Source organism: Eurosta solidaginis, chromosome 4 (assembly GCF_040869045.1).
Source record: "Eurosta solidaginis isolate ZX-2024a chromosome 4, ASM4086904v1, whole genome shotgun sequence".
Classification (NCBI taxonomy): Eukaryota; Metazoa; Arthropoda; class Insecta; order Diptera; family Tephritidae; genus Eurosta; species Eurosta solidaginis.
In genome coordinates, this window is record NC_090322.1 from 246,184,769 (window position 1) to 246,204,279 (window position 19,511).

Consider the following 19,511-nt stretch of genomic DNA (forward strand, 5'->3'; position numbering starts at 1 on the left):
CGTATCCGTTACAATATATGGTGCAGAAGCATGAACACTGACAACATCTAATGAGGCGACTCCGGAAGTGTTTGAGAGAAATTTTCTTCAAAAGATTTACAAGCCTCTACGCGTTGGCGAGTACCAAATACGATGTAATGATAAGCTATACGAGCTTTACGCAGACATCAAAATGTCCAACGGCTACGCTGGCTGGGCTATGCGAATGATATGTAATGTTCCGGCCAAGGAGGTATTCTTTTCGGAACGCGCCTACCGAAGCAGTGGAAGAGGGCGGTCCACAGTCTGCTGGAAGTACCAGGTGGAAAACGATTTAAATTCCCTTGCTGTTACCACTTGGTTATCCAGTTAGCCCAACGAATAAGCGACTTGTGTGCCTTGTTGGACGGCCAAATCCGTGTAAACGGTTAAGCGCCAGTTAAGGAAGAAAGTAAATGAGAATTGGCTTTAAAAATCTCAAATGTGAGAGCGTTAAAAGTTGGGAATTTCGCTACAGAGCTCTTAAAAAGAAGCGAATTGAGAAACAACTAATAACTATCCTTGGAGCGAAATAAAATGATCAAAAACAAAATTTTTTTTCGAGCGACATAAAAGACTTAAAAAATCACTTTATGAATGTTCTGGCCGGTAAGAAAACGAAAATTTTGTTTTCAAAATGAAATAAATAATTAAAAATAAATGTTATTTTCCGATCAAAACAAAAAACTTCAAAAATAATTATTATATTCTAAGCTATATAAAAAACTCAAAAAATAACTATTATTTTGCGATCGAAAAATAAAACTTAAAACATAATTAATTGTTTTTGTTTTATCGGCCTATTGATAAATTATTCAAGGTTCGATTCGAGTCAAGGCCAGAACAATATTTTTTTTTAATTATAATTATCGTTTTTATTTTTTTTATTTTTCTATAATTGAAAAATTGTATTTTGTTTTTGGAATAATAAGTAAAAAAATTTTCAGGGTGCTAAGCCTTCGAAATGAATCTATCTGCGCAGCTATAGCAGCTTGTCTGAAAAATTTTCTACTTACTATTCAAAAACAAAATACAATATTTCAATTATAGAAAAATTAAAAAAAAAAAAAACAAGTAAAGGTGTCTAAGTTCGGGTGTAACCGAACATTATATACTCAGCGTGAACTTCAATTGTACATTTGATTTCAGACAAATTACTTTTCTACATAACACGTGGCACCGCCCGTTTAAAAAAAAATGTCTCCCCATTTCCTCTTACAATAAAACTTGATAAGTGAAAGATCATTGATGCAAAACTATTTTTGCTAAGTTATAGCTTATTATTTCAGTCTACGACCCTTTCAAATTTGTTTTATATCTAAGTGGGCGTGGTCTTTAACCGATCCCGTCCATTTTTACTTGAAAGATTTTCTGTTATAAGCAAAATATGTCTACACAATTTCCTTACGATCCGGTAATTCTTCTTCCAATTATGGCTCACGAAATATAGAAAATTGCTTAGTCATAAAAGGGGCGGTGTCACGCCCATTTTTTAAAACTTGAAGTTTTTGTTATTTATTCTTTTAAATCCACTTGGGAAATGAAATACCATTGATATAAAGCTCTTTTGTGCAAAGATAGAGCTTATGTTATTCGTCCACGACCCATTTAAAAATCTTTTATATAAAAGTGGGCGTGGTCCTTAACCGATTTCGTAAATTTTTCTTCAAAACATTCCTTATAGTAAAGGCAACCTCTCTGCCAAATTTTTTTTTTCTTTTTTTTTCTCGGACGTTGTGGCAGCGCACTGCCCTCAAGTGGCCCGATGAAACCAGGCCAATCCTGTTTTTGTTTTTTTTTAATTCATACATACTTTATTTTTGTTTTTTGTATCCTAATTCCCATTTATGTGTTATTTATAATTTTTTTGTTACCGAGTCTTTGAGAGGCAGTGGCTTCTTAAGCGCCGAGATCTAAAACCGCTCAGTTACAGAGAAACTCATCAGCTGAGAAATATAGATTCACAAAATACAATAGATTAAAAGTATAAATATAACTTTTTAATTATTAAGAGAAGATAGAACCGTCTTTTTTTATGGCAAAGAACGAGTCCGAAACATAAATTATTCTCGAGTGAGAGTTATAATCTTCACACAAACATAGAAAAGGTTCGTGTAGTTGGAAATTGCTTCTGGATTGTTTAAGTATTATAGGTTTATAATGCCTTGAAACTCGGCATTGAACATTCAAGTTTACTTCGTTCAAAAGAAATGGGCTTGAAATCGAATTATTTAAAAGTCTGGCCATAAATAGTACACCTAGCATTTCTCTACGACTTGCAAGAGTAGGAAGATTTATTAGTTTTAATCGATTAGTGTAAGGAGGAAGATTATACGGAGAGTCCCATTGAAGATTTTTCAAGGCGAAAAGTAAAAACTGTTTTTGAATTGATTCTAGTCTATCCACATGAACTTGATAACGCGGATTCCAAATTATCGATCCATATTCTAATACCGGCCTCACCAATGATGTAAAAAAGGTTTTTGTAACGTAAGGATCACTAAACTCTTTTGCCCATCTTTTCACAAATGCTAAAACTCCTCTCGCTTTATTGACTGTGGCATTAATATGAGGGTTGAAACTATGTTTGCAACATCAACGCTTTCCAGAGTTTGACCATTAATTGTGTAGGAAGCCGGCTGTATGTTCCCACGTGAAAAACACATGGATTTACATTTTTCTATGTTGAGAGGCATAAAATTCGCATTACACCAAGTAACTAAACGATTTAAATCCACCTGGAGTACAGAACGTTCTTCAACCGACGCGTATGACTTAAAAAGTTTTACGTCGTCGGCATACATTAAAATTTTAGAATATTTTATAGTTGTGGAAACATCGTTTATAAAGATCAAAAACAGAATAGGACCGAGATGGCTGCCCTGAGGCACAACGGAGGGAACATCGATGACATTCGAACAAATGTTTTTAAAAATGACTCTTTGAGTTCTACCGCAAAGATAGGAGGAGATCCAGCGAGTTAGGCCAGATTGAAAACCAAGCAAATCGAGTTTATAAACAAGTAATGAGTGGCGTACTTTGTCGAATGATTTGCTGAAATCAGTGTATTATATAACGTCGGTATGATGATTGTTTCTAAACTTAACTAAGTGAGTTGTAAATTCAAGCAAATTGGTTGTGGTTGATTTAGCTCTACAAAAGCCATACTGAGAACTATCTATCAATGTAGAAATCGAAAATGTAAGGTGATTAGTAACGATTGCTTCGAAAAGCTTAGGGATAGCGGAGAGCTTTGCTATTCCACGATAGTTTTCAATAGACGACTTGCTTCCGTTTTTATAGAGTGGGATAAGAAAAGATTCCTTCCAAGCCGTCGGGAAAATGCCATTTTTTAAAGCGAGATTAAACAGATCAGTAAAGGGGCTGGTAAATGTATTCCGCACATTTTTTAAGAAAACATGTTGGGATCAAATTGGGACCATATTTGAAGGATTCTTTTAGGGTCTTTAGATGTAGTAGAACATCTTCAGGCAACAAATGTGGGGCATATATTGAGTTACTAGAATGGAGCTCATACGGATAATTTGTGGGTGATGAATCAACCACAGCAGAGTAATTAGAGTGAAAGAATTGAGCGAAGAAGTTTGCAATCTCCTGATCGTCGATGGATGACGGAAAATAGCGTACTGTGCATAATCAGAATGTAAACCGGTTCTCTTATATAATTTGAATAAACGTGATTTCTTATTTTTTAAAGCTTTTAAATCTTTAGTAAACCATACTTGCACTAGTTCAATGTACGAGCATGTGCGTTTGGGCACATGTTTTTCAAATAAAGTATAAATTGTTTTATTAAAATGTAAAACGTTTTGCTCTACATCCTCTTTATATCGAGGCCACGTTATCTCAGAAAGCTCTTTATTTAAATTGTTGAAATTAGTTTTGGAAAAATCAAAGCATCTGGTAGAGGCACGGGTTTTGTTAGTGCAGCCGACTTCGTTGCTTATGATTTCGTAAGTTATGATTAATATTTGTAAAATTGATTTTATCACAAGTGGGCGGTGTCACGCCCATTTAAAAATTTTTTTTTCTCAATATCAGTCCACATGTCAAATTTCAACAATCTAGGTGCATTATTTACTAAATAATTAGTTTTTTTGTGTTTTCCAAAATGTTATATATATAAAAAGTGGGCGTGGTTATCAGCCGATTTCGCTCATTTTCAATACCAATCTATTATGGGTCCAGATAAGCTCGTGTACTAAATTTGGTGAACATATCTCAATATTTACTCAAGTTATCGCGTTAACCGACGGACATGGCTCAATCAATTTTTTTTCGATATTGATGATTTTGATATATGGAAGTCTATATCTATCTCGATTCCTTTATACCTGTACAACCAACCGTTATCCAATCATAGTTAATATAATAATTAATTAATAATATGTATTTCTAAATAATTTTTAAATACTTTTTTGCGTGCACTGTCCATCACATGCTCGTCTCCAAATCAGCGCACAAATACAACGATATTATTTGCTTGTCAAAAATGGCGAAGAAAGTCATAAAAGGAATATCCTTAAATGACATAACAGCAGTTTTAGACATCCACAAAGCAACACGTTTTCCGCATATTGTGTAATACTGAAGCGGAGAGAAGTAATTCTAAGAAGAAATCGAATTAAAAAAAAAAATAAACATTAATTAAGCAAAGTATTTGAAGAAAATAAAATTGAAATGAAATGAAATAAAATAATAATACCTATAAAACATTATAAAATAAAGGTACAAAAGTGAAAGAGAAGCAAAAAGCTAACGGTATATGAGAATACTGAGTTCACACATACCAAAATTTCTTGGTGGTCGCCACCCACGCATTGATGAGTTGACAGTGAAACGACTAAACGACGGCTTTCCAATTTTGCTGGTGGCAACGTGTTTTTTGTGCGAAAAAATCGATATTGACGCAAATTATAAATAACTAGCAAAAATAAAAAAAAAATTGGAAAGGGCAAGGAAACGTGAAATTTTAGCATCAAGTTAAAGGCTAACGAATAATTTCGTGGTGGCAAAGAAAATAATTCAGAAATTGGGAGGGCAGTGAAGACATAGTGAAGCTGTGCTAATTATAAAGCAACATATGTACATACATACACACAAAATTACATATGTGCATTTGTATATAAAGGCTGTGTAAACTCTTTATTTTGCTTTTGATTATGAAATCCCTTAAAAACAAAAAATGACGGAATTTGTAAATTATGAGTCAAACGATGTGCAGGATTCAGGTGCGTTTGGCGAAAACAGTGGTGCCATCTTACGTAACACAATTAAATTACCAACATTACCGTTAGACGAGCAACCTAGGGAAACAACAAAGGATGAGCTGCTGGTGAGTATTTACTGCTATTTCGAAGGAAGACTTCATGTGATTGTAAGCCAGGGATATATGAATGCGAGAAAAATGTGCTTTTGGGAGGTAAACAAATTTAATTTTTCTTCTTTTGCTAATAAAAAAAATAATAATTCCGATATTAACTTGAAATTTTTTTTACATACATATACGTATATTGTAACGAATTTTGGTGAGCTCTTAATTATCCTGCACTTTTTGTAATCGTTCGAATCGCTGAACTCTCGAATAATTAATCAAATATTGAGTATGTATAACAAAATTTTCTTTTTTCTACAACACTTCTAAGGTACTAGTAATTCACTATTAAATGATTCGCGTACTTCACTTACAACGTTTTAAAATCAACTGATTGACTATTACTCAGCTTGCGCTGCTTTCTTACTCACAGTTGCCTCGTTCGCTTATTTCTCCTTGGGTCTCGACTTTTCACAAACAGCCATATCGAATAGTTGTTTATATATTTCTCGTTTTTGTATCTCATAATTGCTTATTTAGCTAATTACATGCATATGTATGAGTAATGTCATCTTCGCTCTCATTCGATGATTACATATGTGTGTGACTTTCTCTTTCTTCTTCTCTCTTAGCTGCTGATTACATGTATGTGAAATATTCTCTATGCTCTTAGCTTTGCTGTTTACATGTATGTGCGGCTGCTTGCCTTGCTGTTGTTGCACATTTATTTACTAACATGGAAATAAAATGGAATTGATCTCGTTAGGAAACTAGGCTTAAATTTTGGGTAGGGCCAGAGATGGGATTGCACTGGGTATTTACCATTTTTATGAGTAAATACCAGGAAAATACCCGGAATATTCCTCTTTTGTATTTATTTTGGGATATTTAAAAATCATTTGAATCTGTGAACAGCCTGGTAAAATAAACTTTAAAACACACACATCTACCATTTGAATGGAAGAAAAACATTCAATAAAATTTGTTCGATGGATACGCAAAGATGTCCTGATTAGAGGTAAACGCGATCAATTTATCGGCGGACACGGCGTCGGATCCGTAGTATACCGGCAGCGGCTGCGACGCTGACGTATTTACCACAAATAATTTGCTTAAATTTAAAACACTAATATTCAGAAAAGGTTTTTGTTTTGTTCTGGGCCAACACTTTTAAACTCGTCTTTGATGCGACTTCGTTAGAATATTTGTCGCTGCTTACTGTTAACGCCCAAAGGCTGCTTACGGTCGCATTTAAGAGCACCTCCGCTCTTTGAACGTCTTTTAATAGTCATGACTCTGGTGGCACAGCACCAATGCTGGCGTCTTCAGTGTTTACGACTGTCTTTAAGAGCTGAACTCCGAAGTTATAATAGGAACAATCCCTGCCGAGACTCTCCCCTTTTTTCCGCCAGAAGAATTCATGTGAGACATGATAGTAAGCTTCTGATCCCACACACCCTGTGCACCGTATGCCATTACAAAACTTATAGGACTGCGACGTCGACATCATTTTGTCGTGCCAAGCTATCGAGCTACGTAGCCTACAACTACTCGCCAAGACTACGCGAATCACCTAAGAAACTCCTTGAAACATCAGCTAATAATTGTTCGACCAAAGATGCCGCCTTCGAGATCATAATCTGTGTCTGAGTGGATATCATTGTGCGTGAAAATAGTATAATTCTCGGCGTCTCTAATTTCAATGCTTTTGCTAAAATTAAATGGAACCCGGAATATATACATTTTTCAAAATGTAGGACAAAATTTGCTTATCTGTGTTCGAAACATTGATTACAATGGCCTTCGTTAAACCAAAACGATATTTTTAAATGGAAGTAGGCAAACATTGCTCAGTTCCGAATGTTTTCCTTGGCATTATAGCATGAGTTCATTACGGATGACCGCGTAACTTTTGTTTTCCTACTAGTCCAACTATCCGCTAGGTTAGGGTAGTAGCAGACGCGGCCATTTGCTCGACTGTTTTGGAAAAGCTTAGGTTTAACTACTTTGAATCTTCTTTGGGGGTAGCCACGGCGTCACCTGGTAAATATATGTGCCTACATATTCATTTGTAACAGGGTTCCCAACATTTCGGTGATACATACACTTGGTTTTGGGCATACTTTAATCATGGGGACTCACTACAAGGAATTAGAAAAAAGCCGGAAGAGCATTAGGAGCAAGTTGCTTTTGAAAATAAAATTAATGGCTCCCAATGTTGGGCTTCATAGCTTGAAGTTGGTTTAGATTTTAATATCCTATAGAGATAAATTGCTTGGAGTCATTTTAGATAAAAAATTTTCCACTAAGCTTAGTTTGTTCTTTTAAAAAGGCTACCAGTGTTGGGCTACTTTCATGGAAGCAGTTTTTGATTATATTTTCATCGACATCATTAATTTATGACCAGTCATCTTTGTGGGCTACTTTGGCTATTTTGCCCATTGTGTAGCAAGTAACCCCTCTCATACATACATGCTTCGTAAAACTGCCCCCAACTGGTTGTACCAAGGGAGATAAAGTATTTCTTCACAACATTCTTTCTCATCTGTATTCTACAACCTAGTGGAGGTATGATGAGAGAATTGTAGAGCAGGATTTTTGTTTGTTCTGATGAACTAAACAAGTTTCGATTCACCGTTTTTTGCATCTCTCTATCCAATCTAGAGAAGGCAGAACATACGACGAAGCCAATAATATTCACCTCATCAGCATATGTCAGGATTTTTACGCTCTTATGAAAGATTGCACCATTCCGGCTTAGATATGCAAGTTTGAATCATTTACTTCACTGCAAGCTCAAAGAAATTGCTCCATAGGGATATACCTCGTCTGAAGCCACATCTGGTTCGAGGGCTAGAGGAGGTCATTCGCAATACTGACACAGCGGTTAGTGTGCTCAAAGTCATTTGGTATTTACCTATATAAGCGAACGGAGAGCTGCTGAAAGCTACTTTGAAGTCGATAAAGCAATAATGCCTATTTATATGAGCCTATTCTCAAGGTCTTGGTTTCTAGTTAAAATCTGGCCAATAAAGGACTTATCAGTCCAAATAATATTCAGTTTTAGATACAAAAATCTAACTCTTTAATTCGTTATTAACATATCAATCCCTTCAAGGCGCTTTACTATTCTTCAGGCTGGATATTGCCACTGCCACTTCGCCAAAAACGAGGGGAGGAACATATATTTACATCGTCAGGCGCGCTCAAGCTCGCATTATATCCGGAATGTGTCATAAAATAAATATAAATCATTTATTACTTACTTTTTATTGATTTGCCAGTTTTTTTTATTTTCATTATTTTTTGCACATTTTAATGGCGGCGGTTAAACTCAGGGCAACCATTGCGTATGAGTAACATTAACACAGCCAACTACAGATACACATACTATGTACTAGGGATGGAATGAATGTTCTCGAATGCGAATATATGACATGCAATTTACCGTAAATACCCAAAGAGGAAGTGTGAACGATAGGCTCCACGTGCATCCTAGTATCCTTTTGCATGCCTACAGGCGCCACGGAGGCTACCTTCGCCCTCTCTTCCGCTTGGAGTTTTTACGGAAATTTACTATTTCTAGGATTTTGAGTAGAAAAGTTGTCGAGCTGATAGGGCTATGGTTTTTCGAGTCTTTCTTCACCAGAATGTGGCAACCCTCAAAGATTGTCTTAAGCCGTTCTACAATCTTTCCACCTACCATTTGTAACATAGCAGGGAATATTCCATTTGGACCCGGCCGGATTTGTACGTAGCAAAAGTTTTTACTGCCTATTCAATTTTGGTATTTGTCACCAATCCTGATAATGCTCACTCCGTTTTTGGAGTGTAGATTTTGTTACACAATTATTCAGCATCATCTTCCGATGGCAACTGCTTGTTAAGAGCGTCTCAAGCGACCATTCAGTACTGTGTGACCCTTCCCCCTAGTCTGGAATGTAGCTCCCTTCGATAGGACTTACACGTATTGTGGCTTAGTTTTCCCATTGAATCTTCTCACAGGTCAAGATTTGCTATGCGCAGTTGTCAGAAACTTTGATAAAAAGTTGTCGGTTTCCTTCAGCTTCTTAGGTTACCCAAGCTTTCCTGCTGCACACTTGCGGATTTCGTACCAATCCGTTGCCTTAGGGGTTCTAATCTATCGGTTTTACCCCTTCCACATCCTTTTGAAAAGTATAGTGAAGCTAATATATACATGGTCTGACAAGGATGGCCTGTCAATGTGATACAAAGCACATTACCCGACTTTTGCGCAATATACGTAGGAACTTACTTACTTACTTAATTGGCGCTTAACCGTCTAAACGGTTATAGCCGTCCAACAAAGCGCGCCAGTTGCTCCGCCAACCGCCGCCAATTGGTCACACCAAGGGAGTTTAAATCGTTTTCCACCTGGTCCTTCCAACGGAGTGGGGGCCGCCCTCTACCTCTGCTTCCATAAGCGAGCTCCGATAGAAACACTTTCTTGGCGGGAGCATCATCTTTCATTCGCATAACATGGCCTAGCCAGCGCAGCCGTTGCGTTTTAATTCGCTGGACTATGTGGATGTCTGCGTATAGCTCGTACAGCTTTCGAAGAACTTTTCTCTCGAACACTCCCAAAGCCGCTTCATCTGCTGTTGTCATGGTCCATGTTTGTGCTCCATATAGCAGGACGGGTACGATAAGTGACTTGTAGAGTATGAGTTTCGTTCGCCGAGAGAGGACTTCACTTATCAATTGCCTACCTAGTCCAAAGTAGAATTTATTGGCAAGATTGATTGATTCTTCGCTGGATTTCAGTGCTGATGTTGTTGCTAGTGTTGATCCTGGTTCCCAAATAAACGAAGTCTTTTACTATTTCGAAATTAAGGCTGCCAGCAGTAGCGTGGTTGCCAAGGCGCGTATGCGCTGACTCTTTGCTCGATGACAGCAGGTACTTCGTTTTGTCATCATTCACCATCAAACCCATATTTACCGCTTCTTTTTCCAGTCTGGAGTAAGCAGAGATAACAGCGCGGGTGTTTAGGCCGATGATATCAATGTCATCAGCATATGCCAGTAATTGCACGCTTTTATAGAATATTTTCCAGTGCCGTTAAGTTCTGCAGCTAGTATAATATTCTCCAGCATCAAATTAAAGAAATCGCACGATAGGAGGTCACCCTGTCTGAAACCTCGTTTAGTTTCGAACGGCTCGGAGAATTCCTTCCCAATTCTGAGTGAGCTGATGGTGTTGCTCAACGTCGTTTTGCACAGCCGTATAAGATTTGCGGAGAAACCAAATTCAGACATAGCGGCATATAGGCAGATCCTTTTCGTGCTGTCGAAGGCTGCTTTAAAATCGACGAAGAGGTGATGTGTATCGGTTCTCTTTTCACGGGTTTTTTCCAAGATTTGGCGCATTGTGAGAATCGATTTACCAGGTATGAAGCCGCACTGATAAGGTCCAATCAGCCGGTTCACGGTGGGCTTCAATCTTTCGCACAATACACTTGAAAGGCCCTTATATGCGATATTAAGAAGGCTGATTCCACAATAGTTGGTGCATTTTGCAGTATCCCCCTTCTTGTGGACTGGGCAAAGAACACTTAGATTCCAATCGTCGGGCATGCGCTCGTCCGCCCATATTTTGCGAAGAAGCTGCTGCATGCGCCTTACCAACTCCTCGCCGCCGTACTTGAATAGCTCCGCAGCAATCCATCAGCGCCCACGGCCTTGTTGTTTTTCAATCTGGTTATTGCTATTCTAACTTCGTCATAATCGGGCGGGGGGACTTATATTCCATCATCATCGATTGCGGGATCGGGTTCGTCATCTCTGCGCGGTGAATCGCTGCCTGTATTTAGGAGAGCATAGAAGTGTTCCCTCCATAATCTAAGCACTCTCTGGACATCAGTCACAAGGTCTCCGTTTTCGTTCCTACAGGAGTTTGCCCCGGTTTTAAAACATTCCGTCTGTCGCCGTATTTTTTAGTAAAATTTTCGGGCGTTTTTCCTGGTGGCTAGCAGCTCAAGCTCTTCGCACTCACGCCATTCTGCTTCTGCTTTTTTCTTCCTGAAAAGGCGTCTCGATTCCCTTTTCAACTCACGATAGCGTACACACATCCCTCTTGTTGCGTTCGCTTTTAACGTAGCCCTGTAGACATCGTCTTTTCTTTCGGTTGCAACGCGGCATTCTTCATCGTACCAGTTGTTTTTTCGTGGCCGCCGGTAACCAATTTTTTCCTCGGCGGCAGTACGAAGTGCTTTGGAGATATGCTCCCACTGCTCCTGTATTCATTCAGGCTGAGTTGTGCTCTCAGAGAGCAGGTGTGAGGGTCGAGTTCCGAAATCATTGGCAGTCTGTTGTGATTGAAGCTTTTCGACGTCTAACTTTCCTTGTGTTTTTTGTTCCTTGGTTTTAGCCGCGCTGAGGTGGGTGCGTATTTTGGCTGCAACGAGATAATGGTCCGAGTCGATGTTAGGTCCTCGGATCGTGAGCACGACTTTTATATCATGACGAGGGCAGCGCTCGTATGTGCGTTCTAATTGTTCATAAAAGTGTCTTTCACATCATCGTCTTTCTCCTCTGTCGGCGCATGGGTGCAGATGAATGATATATTAAAAAAAATTTGCTTTTATTCGGATAGCGGCGAGATGCTCGGCTCGTCCACAGGAGTGAACGCCAGGATTTGGCGACAAAGTCTCTCTTCCACCACGAATCCGACGCCGAAACTGCGCTTATTCGTATGGCCACTCCAATAGATGTCACAATTTTTGATCTTCTTTCTTTATATTGCTTCGTCCAACGCATTTCTTGGATGGCGGTGATGTCAGATTTTGCTTCGACGAGGCCATCAACCAGCCGGGCATCTGCACCAATCCCATTCAGGGAGCGGACGTTCCAGGTGCATGCCCTCAATTCATTGTCCTTCAAACGTTTGCCATGGTCGTCATCAAGAGAGAGTGTATTTATCCGAGGCTTGTTGGTATATTTCATTGGAGTATGGTTTTACGTGGCGGGGGTGAAAATATTACTTGCACGTTTATATAGCGAGCCGCTTGCTCCAAGACAGACGCCCGCTTGCAGCCGCACCTAGAGGTGTACAGACGCTGCCGATGAGATTTCCCCGGCTAGCCCTTAAACTGGCTAAACGGATGTTTAGCGGCTACCCAGAGGATACTTGGCCGCAAGCGACCGGCAGTAGTGAGCTGCTTGAACCGCATGCAAAAGAATCGCTCTGGCCATTCCCAGGTAAATAGCGGTCAGAAGCTTTCCCCACTTTCGTGGACTTCTGCACACGGCTCCACCCTCCGTAGGAACGCTACCCATGTAATCCACCTATATCTTTCTATATATATATAAAGAAGTGTACATTTTGATTGTCACTCCATAACTCGAGAACGGCTCGACAGATTGCCATGAAATTTTTAGGAAAGATACAGGAAGGAGAGATGATGGTCAGTTGATTTTAAAATCCCAAGTCGGTTTAGCCATATATATATATAAATCAAATTCTGTGTGTGTATGTTCTATATGGAAACGTGTTTCCCACACATCAATCATCACAAAATTTTGGTTATGGGTTCCTTCGATCAACGGGAAGGTTTTAGGAGAAAAATAATTTCGATATATGAAAGTGCCGTGGCACCTCCCATACAAATGGAATCTTTGGTACTGCATACGTTTGAAGGTATACATGCCAGAACATTGAAATTCAATGAGGAGTTATATGAGGTCAATCCCTAACACCACCATGAAAAGGAGGAATTGGGAAAAAGGGGGCGTGGAACCTCCCATTCAAATGGAATCTTTGGTACTGAATAACTTTGAAGGTATACATGCCAGAGCATTGAAATTCAGTAAGGAGTTATTTGAGGTCAATTCTTAACACCACCAAGAAGATATGGAATTGGGAAGAAGGAGGCGTGGCACCTCCCATACAAATGGAATATATTATACTGCATATATCTGGATGTCGTAATGGTAGGATAATTAAAATTGGTAAGGAGCTATGTGACGTTAAGTCGTAAAACCTCCAGTAAAATGTGGAATGGGGAAAAACTATGGCTGCCGTACAAACTTAAGTTATTTTAACACCTGAAATTTGACTGCATTGTTGAGTTTAGCTGTTATGCCTTTCGGACGTTTAGTAATCTGCCGCTGTTAAAAAAATTGTTTAGCTTCAGTCTATCTACATCTTCTATAAAAATCAAATTCTGTGTGTGTGTTCCCTATGAAAACGTGTTTGATATACTTCGATCATCACCAAATTTTGGCCCGAGGTTCCTTCGATCAAGACGAAAGTTTTTCATATATCAGAATTAAGAATTTTAGATTTAAATGTTTTTGTTTTTTGGCTTTGCGAAAGAACTATCTTAGCTCCCAAAAATGATCATGTTAACAAAATCAATGATCGCTTTAAAATCAATTTCCTGGTGAAGTGACGAAATATAAATCGATCGACACAGTTACAGATGAAGATAAAATTGTGAATTATCCAAATGAATTTCTATACTCTTTAGAACCAAAAGGAATGCCTGCGCATATATCAACTTTGAAAATTGGCTCACCAGTCATGCTTCTTCGGAATGTAATCAAAGCAACAATCATCAGCGGTAAAAGCAATACAATAATATAAAATAAGATACAAGAATAAAATGTTTTAACAGAAAATTTCACCAAATATGCGTACAAAATTCACTTCAATTTACAGAACAACAAATTAAATTATAAACAAACAAAACAGAAAAAATAACGCAACATCCATTCGATCTCGGGCGTTACAACTTGCGCCTGGTAAAGCTAGTCTGAGTATAAAAATGAATGTTTGTATGTATGTCATCGAGTAACTCAAGAACTACTGGATTATTATCAAAATTGGTATATATATGTATTTTTCCACGGGGAAGGTTTGTATAATGAGTACTTTGATACCGGGTGACTATGGTCTCGAGATATAGGCCAAAACATGGACCCGGGTAACTCGAGGAAGTGTTTGTACAATATGAGTATCAAATGGAGCTGTTTATGAGTACTTTGACACTGGGTATTATTTGTACCCCTGGGTGACTAGGGTCTCGAGATATAGGCCAAAACGTGGACCCGGCACCCCTAGAATGTGTTTATACAATATGGATATCAAATGAAAGCTGCTGATGAGTGCTTTAGTACAGGGTAGTCTTCATACTTATTGGTGACTAGGGTCTCGAGATATACGCCAACAAGTGGACCCGGGCACCCCTAGAATGTGTGTGTATTCTGGATATGAAATGAAAGCTGTTGCTGAGAGCTCTAAAGTAATTTTCATTGTGATATTCGAATTAGTCGCGTCAACATAGCAAAACTGATAAATATGCATGCGAATTCGAAATAGAGACATGAATGAATAATACGCACATGCCCATTTACATACGTCCTACTCAATTTGCCTGAAATTTGGTATATAAATTTGCCTATATTCGTATTTACGATCCTTTTTTCCGGGAAGTTAACCAGAGACGGATTGGGATTAGAACTAGGACTGGGACAGAGACTCGGAGGGGGACTGGGATTGGGACTGGAACAAAATACATACCACCCTCTGGGACAAGCAATAAGGGATGAAGAAGAATGAGAAGAAGGTGAGAGAAGAGAAAAGAGAGAAGTAGAAGGATACTGCGAAAGAAATAGAATGAGACGAATATGGAGATAGATGAAGCGAAAAAGACGGAAGGAGGAGTGAATAAAAGGATCAGGAAAAAGTGAAGAGGGGTGGGGGAGGGCAGAGTTAGACGGAAAAAGCTTATTAAAGAATGCAGATAGGCCAAATTTAGGGCAGAACAACGTCTGCCAGGTCTGCTAGTTGTATATAACAAAAAAGGACTCACGTATACTGTTGGTATCGTCCCCTCCCAATATACTGTGATGAGCATTCGCATCCCTGCCTATAGTAAGCCCTTCCTGATCCTTTTGAGCTTCAATGGTGCGGCTATCAAGATATGGGCCATGTAGCAGGTTGTTAGAATAGGGGACGGTTCCTTTATCAGGGCATTTCGACCACCGCTAAGTCTAAAGTGCAGAGTTTAGATAATATACGGGAGTATAGGTATTTCATTACCATGACTGCAACCCTGCTTTCCGTCTTTGCGTAATAAACGTCGAATCCGCTTACGATGAGTCCGAAAACCTTTCTTCCAGATGAAAGGCCCCTGTATCAGCGCCACACCAAACGAAAAGCCCTGAAAAGTCTGAAACAGCTCGCTCGACACGAGGACAAGAGTTGTCATAAAAATTTACCAAGTTTGTGCGAATATGAAAGCAGGATGTCGTCATAATTCCTACATTCATTATAATATCGATGTATCCTAATAGAAAGGTCATAACCGAAGAGATTTGTTAAAAAGGACGTATCTCAGACATTTTGTTAATAAAGGCGTATCTCAGCAAAGCCACTAATGAAGTTTTAAGTAGGTAAAGATCGATTAAAAATGTTGTAGCTGAAAAAATAAATGTAGCTGTTATAAAGTTTCCAGAGAAAACACAACTTTAACCAGTGTGTCAAACCGTTCAAGCGTCTCCAATACACAAGTGGTACTTCTGATCTAGCTTTACCGTTTGGAGGCGGAAGACTGGAAAAAATCGTTTATTTGCTTTGTTAGGTCCGCCCTAATGTACATATAAGAATTAAGCACAACTTAACTTGCTTTTATTCTTATTTATTTCATTTCGTTAATGTCCCTTTTTTGCTTCCTTCCGCTGGTTACAGTATTGTACAACAAACATTACAACGACAACAAATACATCAATAACAACAACATCGACAGAGGCCACTGCCATAGAAAAGTCTTTAGCGTCATTGCCCTTAACGACGCCCTCATTGACGCCCGAAGCAGCGCTCCCAATAGCCGTACACTATTTTGCTAGCTTCCATAAGATTTGTGTGGTGACAGCACTCCTTCCATTGGTGACATTATTCACATGCTTTGTTACCGCATACGTCTTCCAATATGATGATGTGCACGAAACTCATTGCCGTGTAAGTATAAGTATTTTTTCTAGATCTTTTTACGAGTACCCATAAGTATTCTACATATATGTATAATGTGATTTATCATTAGTTAGCTAATGAGTTTTCAATTGTTTGTAATGTTTTGTTGTATTATTTTTTCATTCCACCCGACAGGTGTACAACATTGTACCTTCGATAAGTGCCATTACTGGCGTCAGTCCACAACGTTATTTCTGGCGTTTGAGTATTGCCTTACACATCGGCCCACGTTTGCCTATTGCATTTGTTTATAAGAATTTCTATCGTAGCATGGTGGTGAATTTGCAGCAGCGTCGACCGCATTTGGTGCCAAAGGCCGATTTAATGATAACCGTTATTTTGGTATTGAACATTATCGAGATATCATCATTGGGCGGCGTTACCTACATTTCGAATCGAGAGAATTATCGTAAGTGAAAGTAAATTAATTGAAAAAATTGAATTGGTAGTTAATTGCTTACCTTTGTATGGGGACGTATGTCGGCATATCGTTAGAAATAGTCCCGACAGTAACGTAATACAATCGCGAAGTGGTACCGTAGATAATCCCGTTATCGTAGCGAAATCACGGACGGATTATTACGATAAAAATGATATTGCAAATAATCTCGATATTAATATTTTCGGTTTAAGTTCCGAAATTATCTTGATATGGTACCGAAATAATTCCAAAAGCGATCCCGAAATAGTTTTGATATGGGGCTTAAAACAATATTGATTCTCAAATGATACCGAAATAATCTCGATACGAACCGTAGACAGTTTCGAAATGATCTCAAGCTTATACGAAGTTAGTTGCAAAATGCCGCCGAAAATAGTCCTCGAAAGAAGCCCCGAAAGCTATCCCATAATTATATAAAAGGAGTCCAGGTATGTTTCGAAGATAGTCCCAAAATTAACAGAATTTCTATAGTTTACGAAGGTAGTCCATAAATTATCCGAAAATGGTTCCGAAATAATACCCGAAGCAAATGCGTTGATAGTCTAGATCTAGAGATTATTATTTTCTTTAATTGGCGCTTAACCGCCTTGCCGTGCTGACACCATTTAGAAGCACCAAGGAAAGTCAAGTCTTCCCCCACCTTTCTCTTTCAACTAAGTGGAGCTCTCCTCATCCTCTGCTTTCAAACGTGGGCGTATTTGGGCTTGAACCGTTGTTCTATCCCTATATCTTAATATCGGATCTAAAGGTAGTCTCGAAATAATCTGAAACATTGGAAATTTTTCTCAAATTTGTTGACTCTCGATCTACTATACATAGCATATTGTTTGTTCTTTTTTTATGCAATTAGCATTGGTCTAGATTTAATAAACTAAGATTTGATTTAAAAAAATTTGTCATGAAGATTGGGAGGGTATCACCGATCATTTTTCCACAATTGCTTAGACCTCTATCTGCATGACTCAGATACATACATTGTGCACGTCAGGATATAGTCTGAGCGAATAGCCTAAATTTGCGGCTTACATTGAGCTCCTAAAAGAAAAACCCCCCTAAACCTTGCCGAATTCGAAATATCTGTGAACCAGTTAACCGCTCCACTGTACGAGATGAGTCCCTTTCCCAGTCATCTCTTAAGGGAATGCCTAAGGAGAAGCTTACATAGAACCGATAGTCATAGTGGCAGTGAGTGTGGGATTGGGGGTGTAAGAGATAGGTAGCGTTAGTGAGAGTTGGTGTGGAAGTGGAAGTAAGGGTGAGTCTACCCTATTTACAGGCTCCCCTTTTGGTTGTCTTGAAAAATATTTTCATCTATAATAAAAGAAAAAAGAAAAACTTGTTTTTTACCCATTCTTAGACATACACATGCTTATTTCTGTTTTCCATTTCTATTTAGCAATTCACGAGAAAATCTTTATAACATTTATGATTTGCTCACTCTGCTATATGTTGGCCACAATCAAATTACATGGAATTCTCTTCGATGATGAAAGCAAACTTTTGCCAACACAACGTCAATCAATTAAATGGAAGAAAATACTTTTTGTTACCTCAATTGTGAGCACCGTAGGTTTGTTGGTGTTCTTTGCCAAACATCGTTTCTACTGTCATGATTTGGGTGAGTTGATGATGTGGTGTGTGAAAAAAATACCAAAAATTTAAAATTTCCTTCCTTTTCTTACATCTTTTACATAGCTTTCAGTTGGTTTGCTTTCTTCGAATATGTGATCGCCATTGCGAATATGCTTTTCCATTTTACAATCATTTGGGATTTTCCATCACAATTTATGCTCATCGTACAGGGATCGCGTGATAAAATTGAAGAATTATTTAAGAGGCCGAATGTCAAAATGGATTAAAAACAAATTAATGGAATTAGCTTAGAAGTTAAATTAAAAGTAGTAATCGCATTTTCGCGTATTTGTTGTGATTTGCATGACAAACGGTAACATTGGTATTGGTTGTTGTTGGTGTTGCGTAGAAAAATCAATCGAATCTCAATTTAATTTAGTTGTGAAAGACGTTGGAGTAAACTCGAAACGCGCTTCCATTGTGACTTTCTTACTAACAAAACAGTTTATTTTTTATTAAATCGGAAAAAAAATTTTGTGATTTTTTTTATTTTCATTCAAGTTTTACTAAAAAAATAATTTTTTTTAAATTTTTTTCCCAAACAAAAATTTAACAGAAACAATTTTTTATTTCAAAATTTTACTAGAAATATAATTTTTTTTGTTTTTTTTATTAAAATTCAAATTTTATTAGACAAAAAATACTTGTATATTTTGTATTCAAAACTTTTTTTGTTGATTCCCATTTAAATCTTACTAGAAAAATTTTTTTTACACAGGTTCAAGCTTTTTAGAAAAAAATTTAAATTTTTTTATTCCTTTTGGATCATAAATTCCTTTTTAAACACTTCTTTATTTAACATCAAATTTCAAAGTATAACAACATTTTGATAAAATAACTTTTTTTCATTTCAATTAAAACTTGATTAGAAAATAATTTATTATTTAATTTTTTACTTAAATTTATATTTTATTGGAAAAAAGTTTATTCTTTTATTTAAATTCAAATTACTACACAACAAAAAAAAAATGTTGATAAATTGATAAATTCTTTTTATTCAAACTCACTTTTCTGGTAGTAAAATATTTTTGGTTTTAGTTTTTTTATTTCAATTACAATATTATTACAAAAATAACTTATTATTCAATTTT

At 37.6% G+C, this 19,511-nt stretch overlaps 1 protein-coding gene across 1 annotated transcript; it reads left to right on the top strand.

Moving 5' to 3' along the window:
* Positions 1-4,586: 4,586 nt before the first annotated feature.
* Positions 4,587-19,214, top strand: LOC137251221 (post-GPI attachment to proteins factor 2-like). The gene is made up of 5 exons (XM_067785442.1): positions 4,587-5,374; positions 16,065-16,334; positions 16,482-16,755; positions 18,185-18,406; positions 18,484-19,214. Exons 1-5 carry the CDS (start codon positions 5,225-5,227, stop codon positions 18,645-18,647), a joined length of 1,080 nt encoding a protein of 359 aa, XP_067641543.1. The 5' UTR covers positions 4,587-5,224; the 3' UTR covers positions 18,648-19,214.
* Positions 19,215-19,511: the final 297 nt, after the last annotated feature.

Excerpts from the sequence above, each read along its gene's own strand:
- LOC137251221 (XM_067785442.1), top strand. The coding sequence starts at position 5,225 with ATGACGGAATTTGTAAATTATGAGTCAAACGATGTGCAGGATTCAGGT. Across the intron at positions 5,375-16,064 it reads CAACAAAGGATGAGCTGCTG|TATTGTACAACAAACATTAC; the intron begins GTGAGTATTTAC and ends CGCTGGTTACAG. Across the intron at positions 16,335-16,481 it reads TGCACGAAACTCATTGCCGT|GTGTACAACATTGTACCTTC; the intron begins GTAAGTATAAGT and ends TCCACCCGACAG.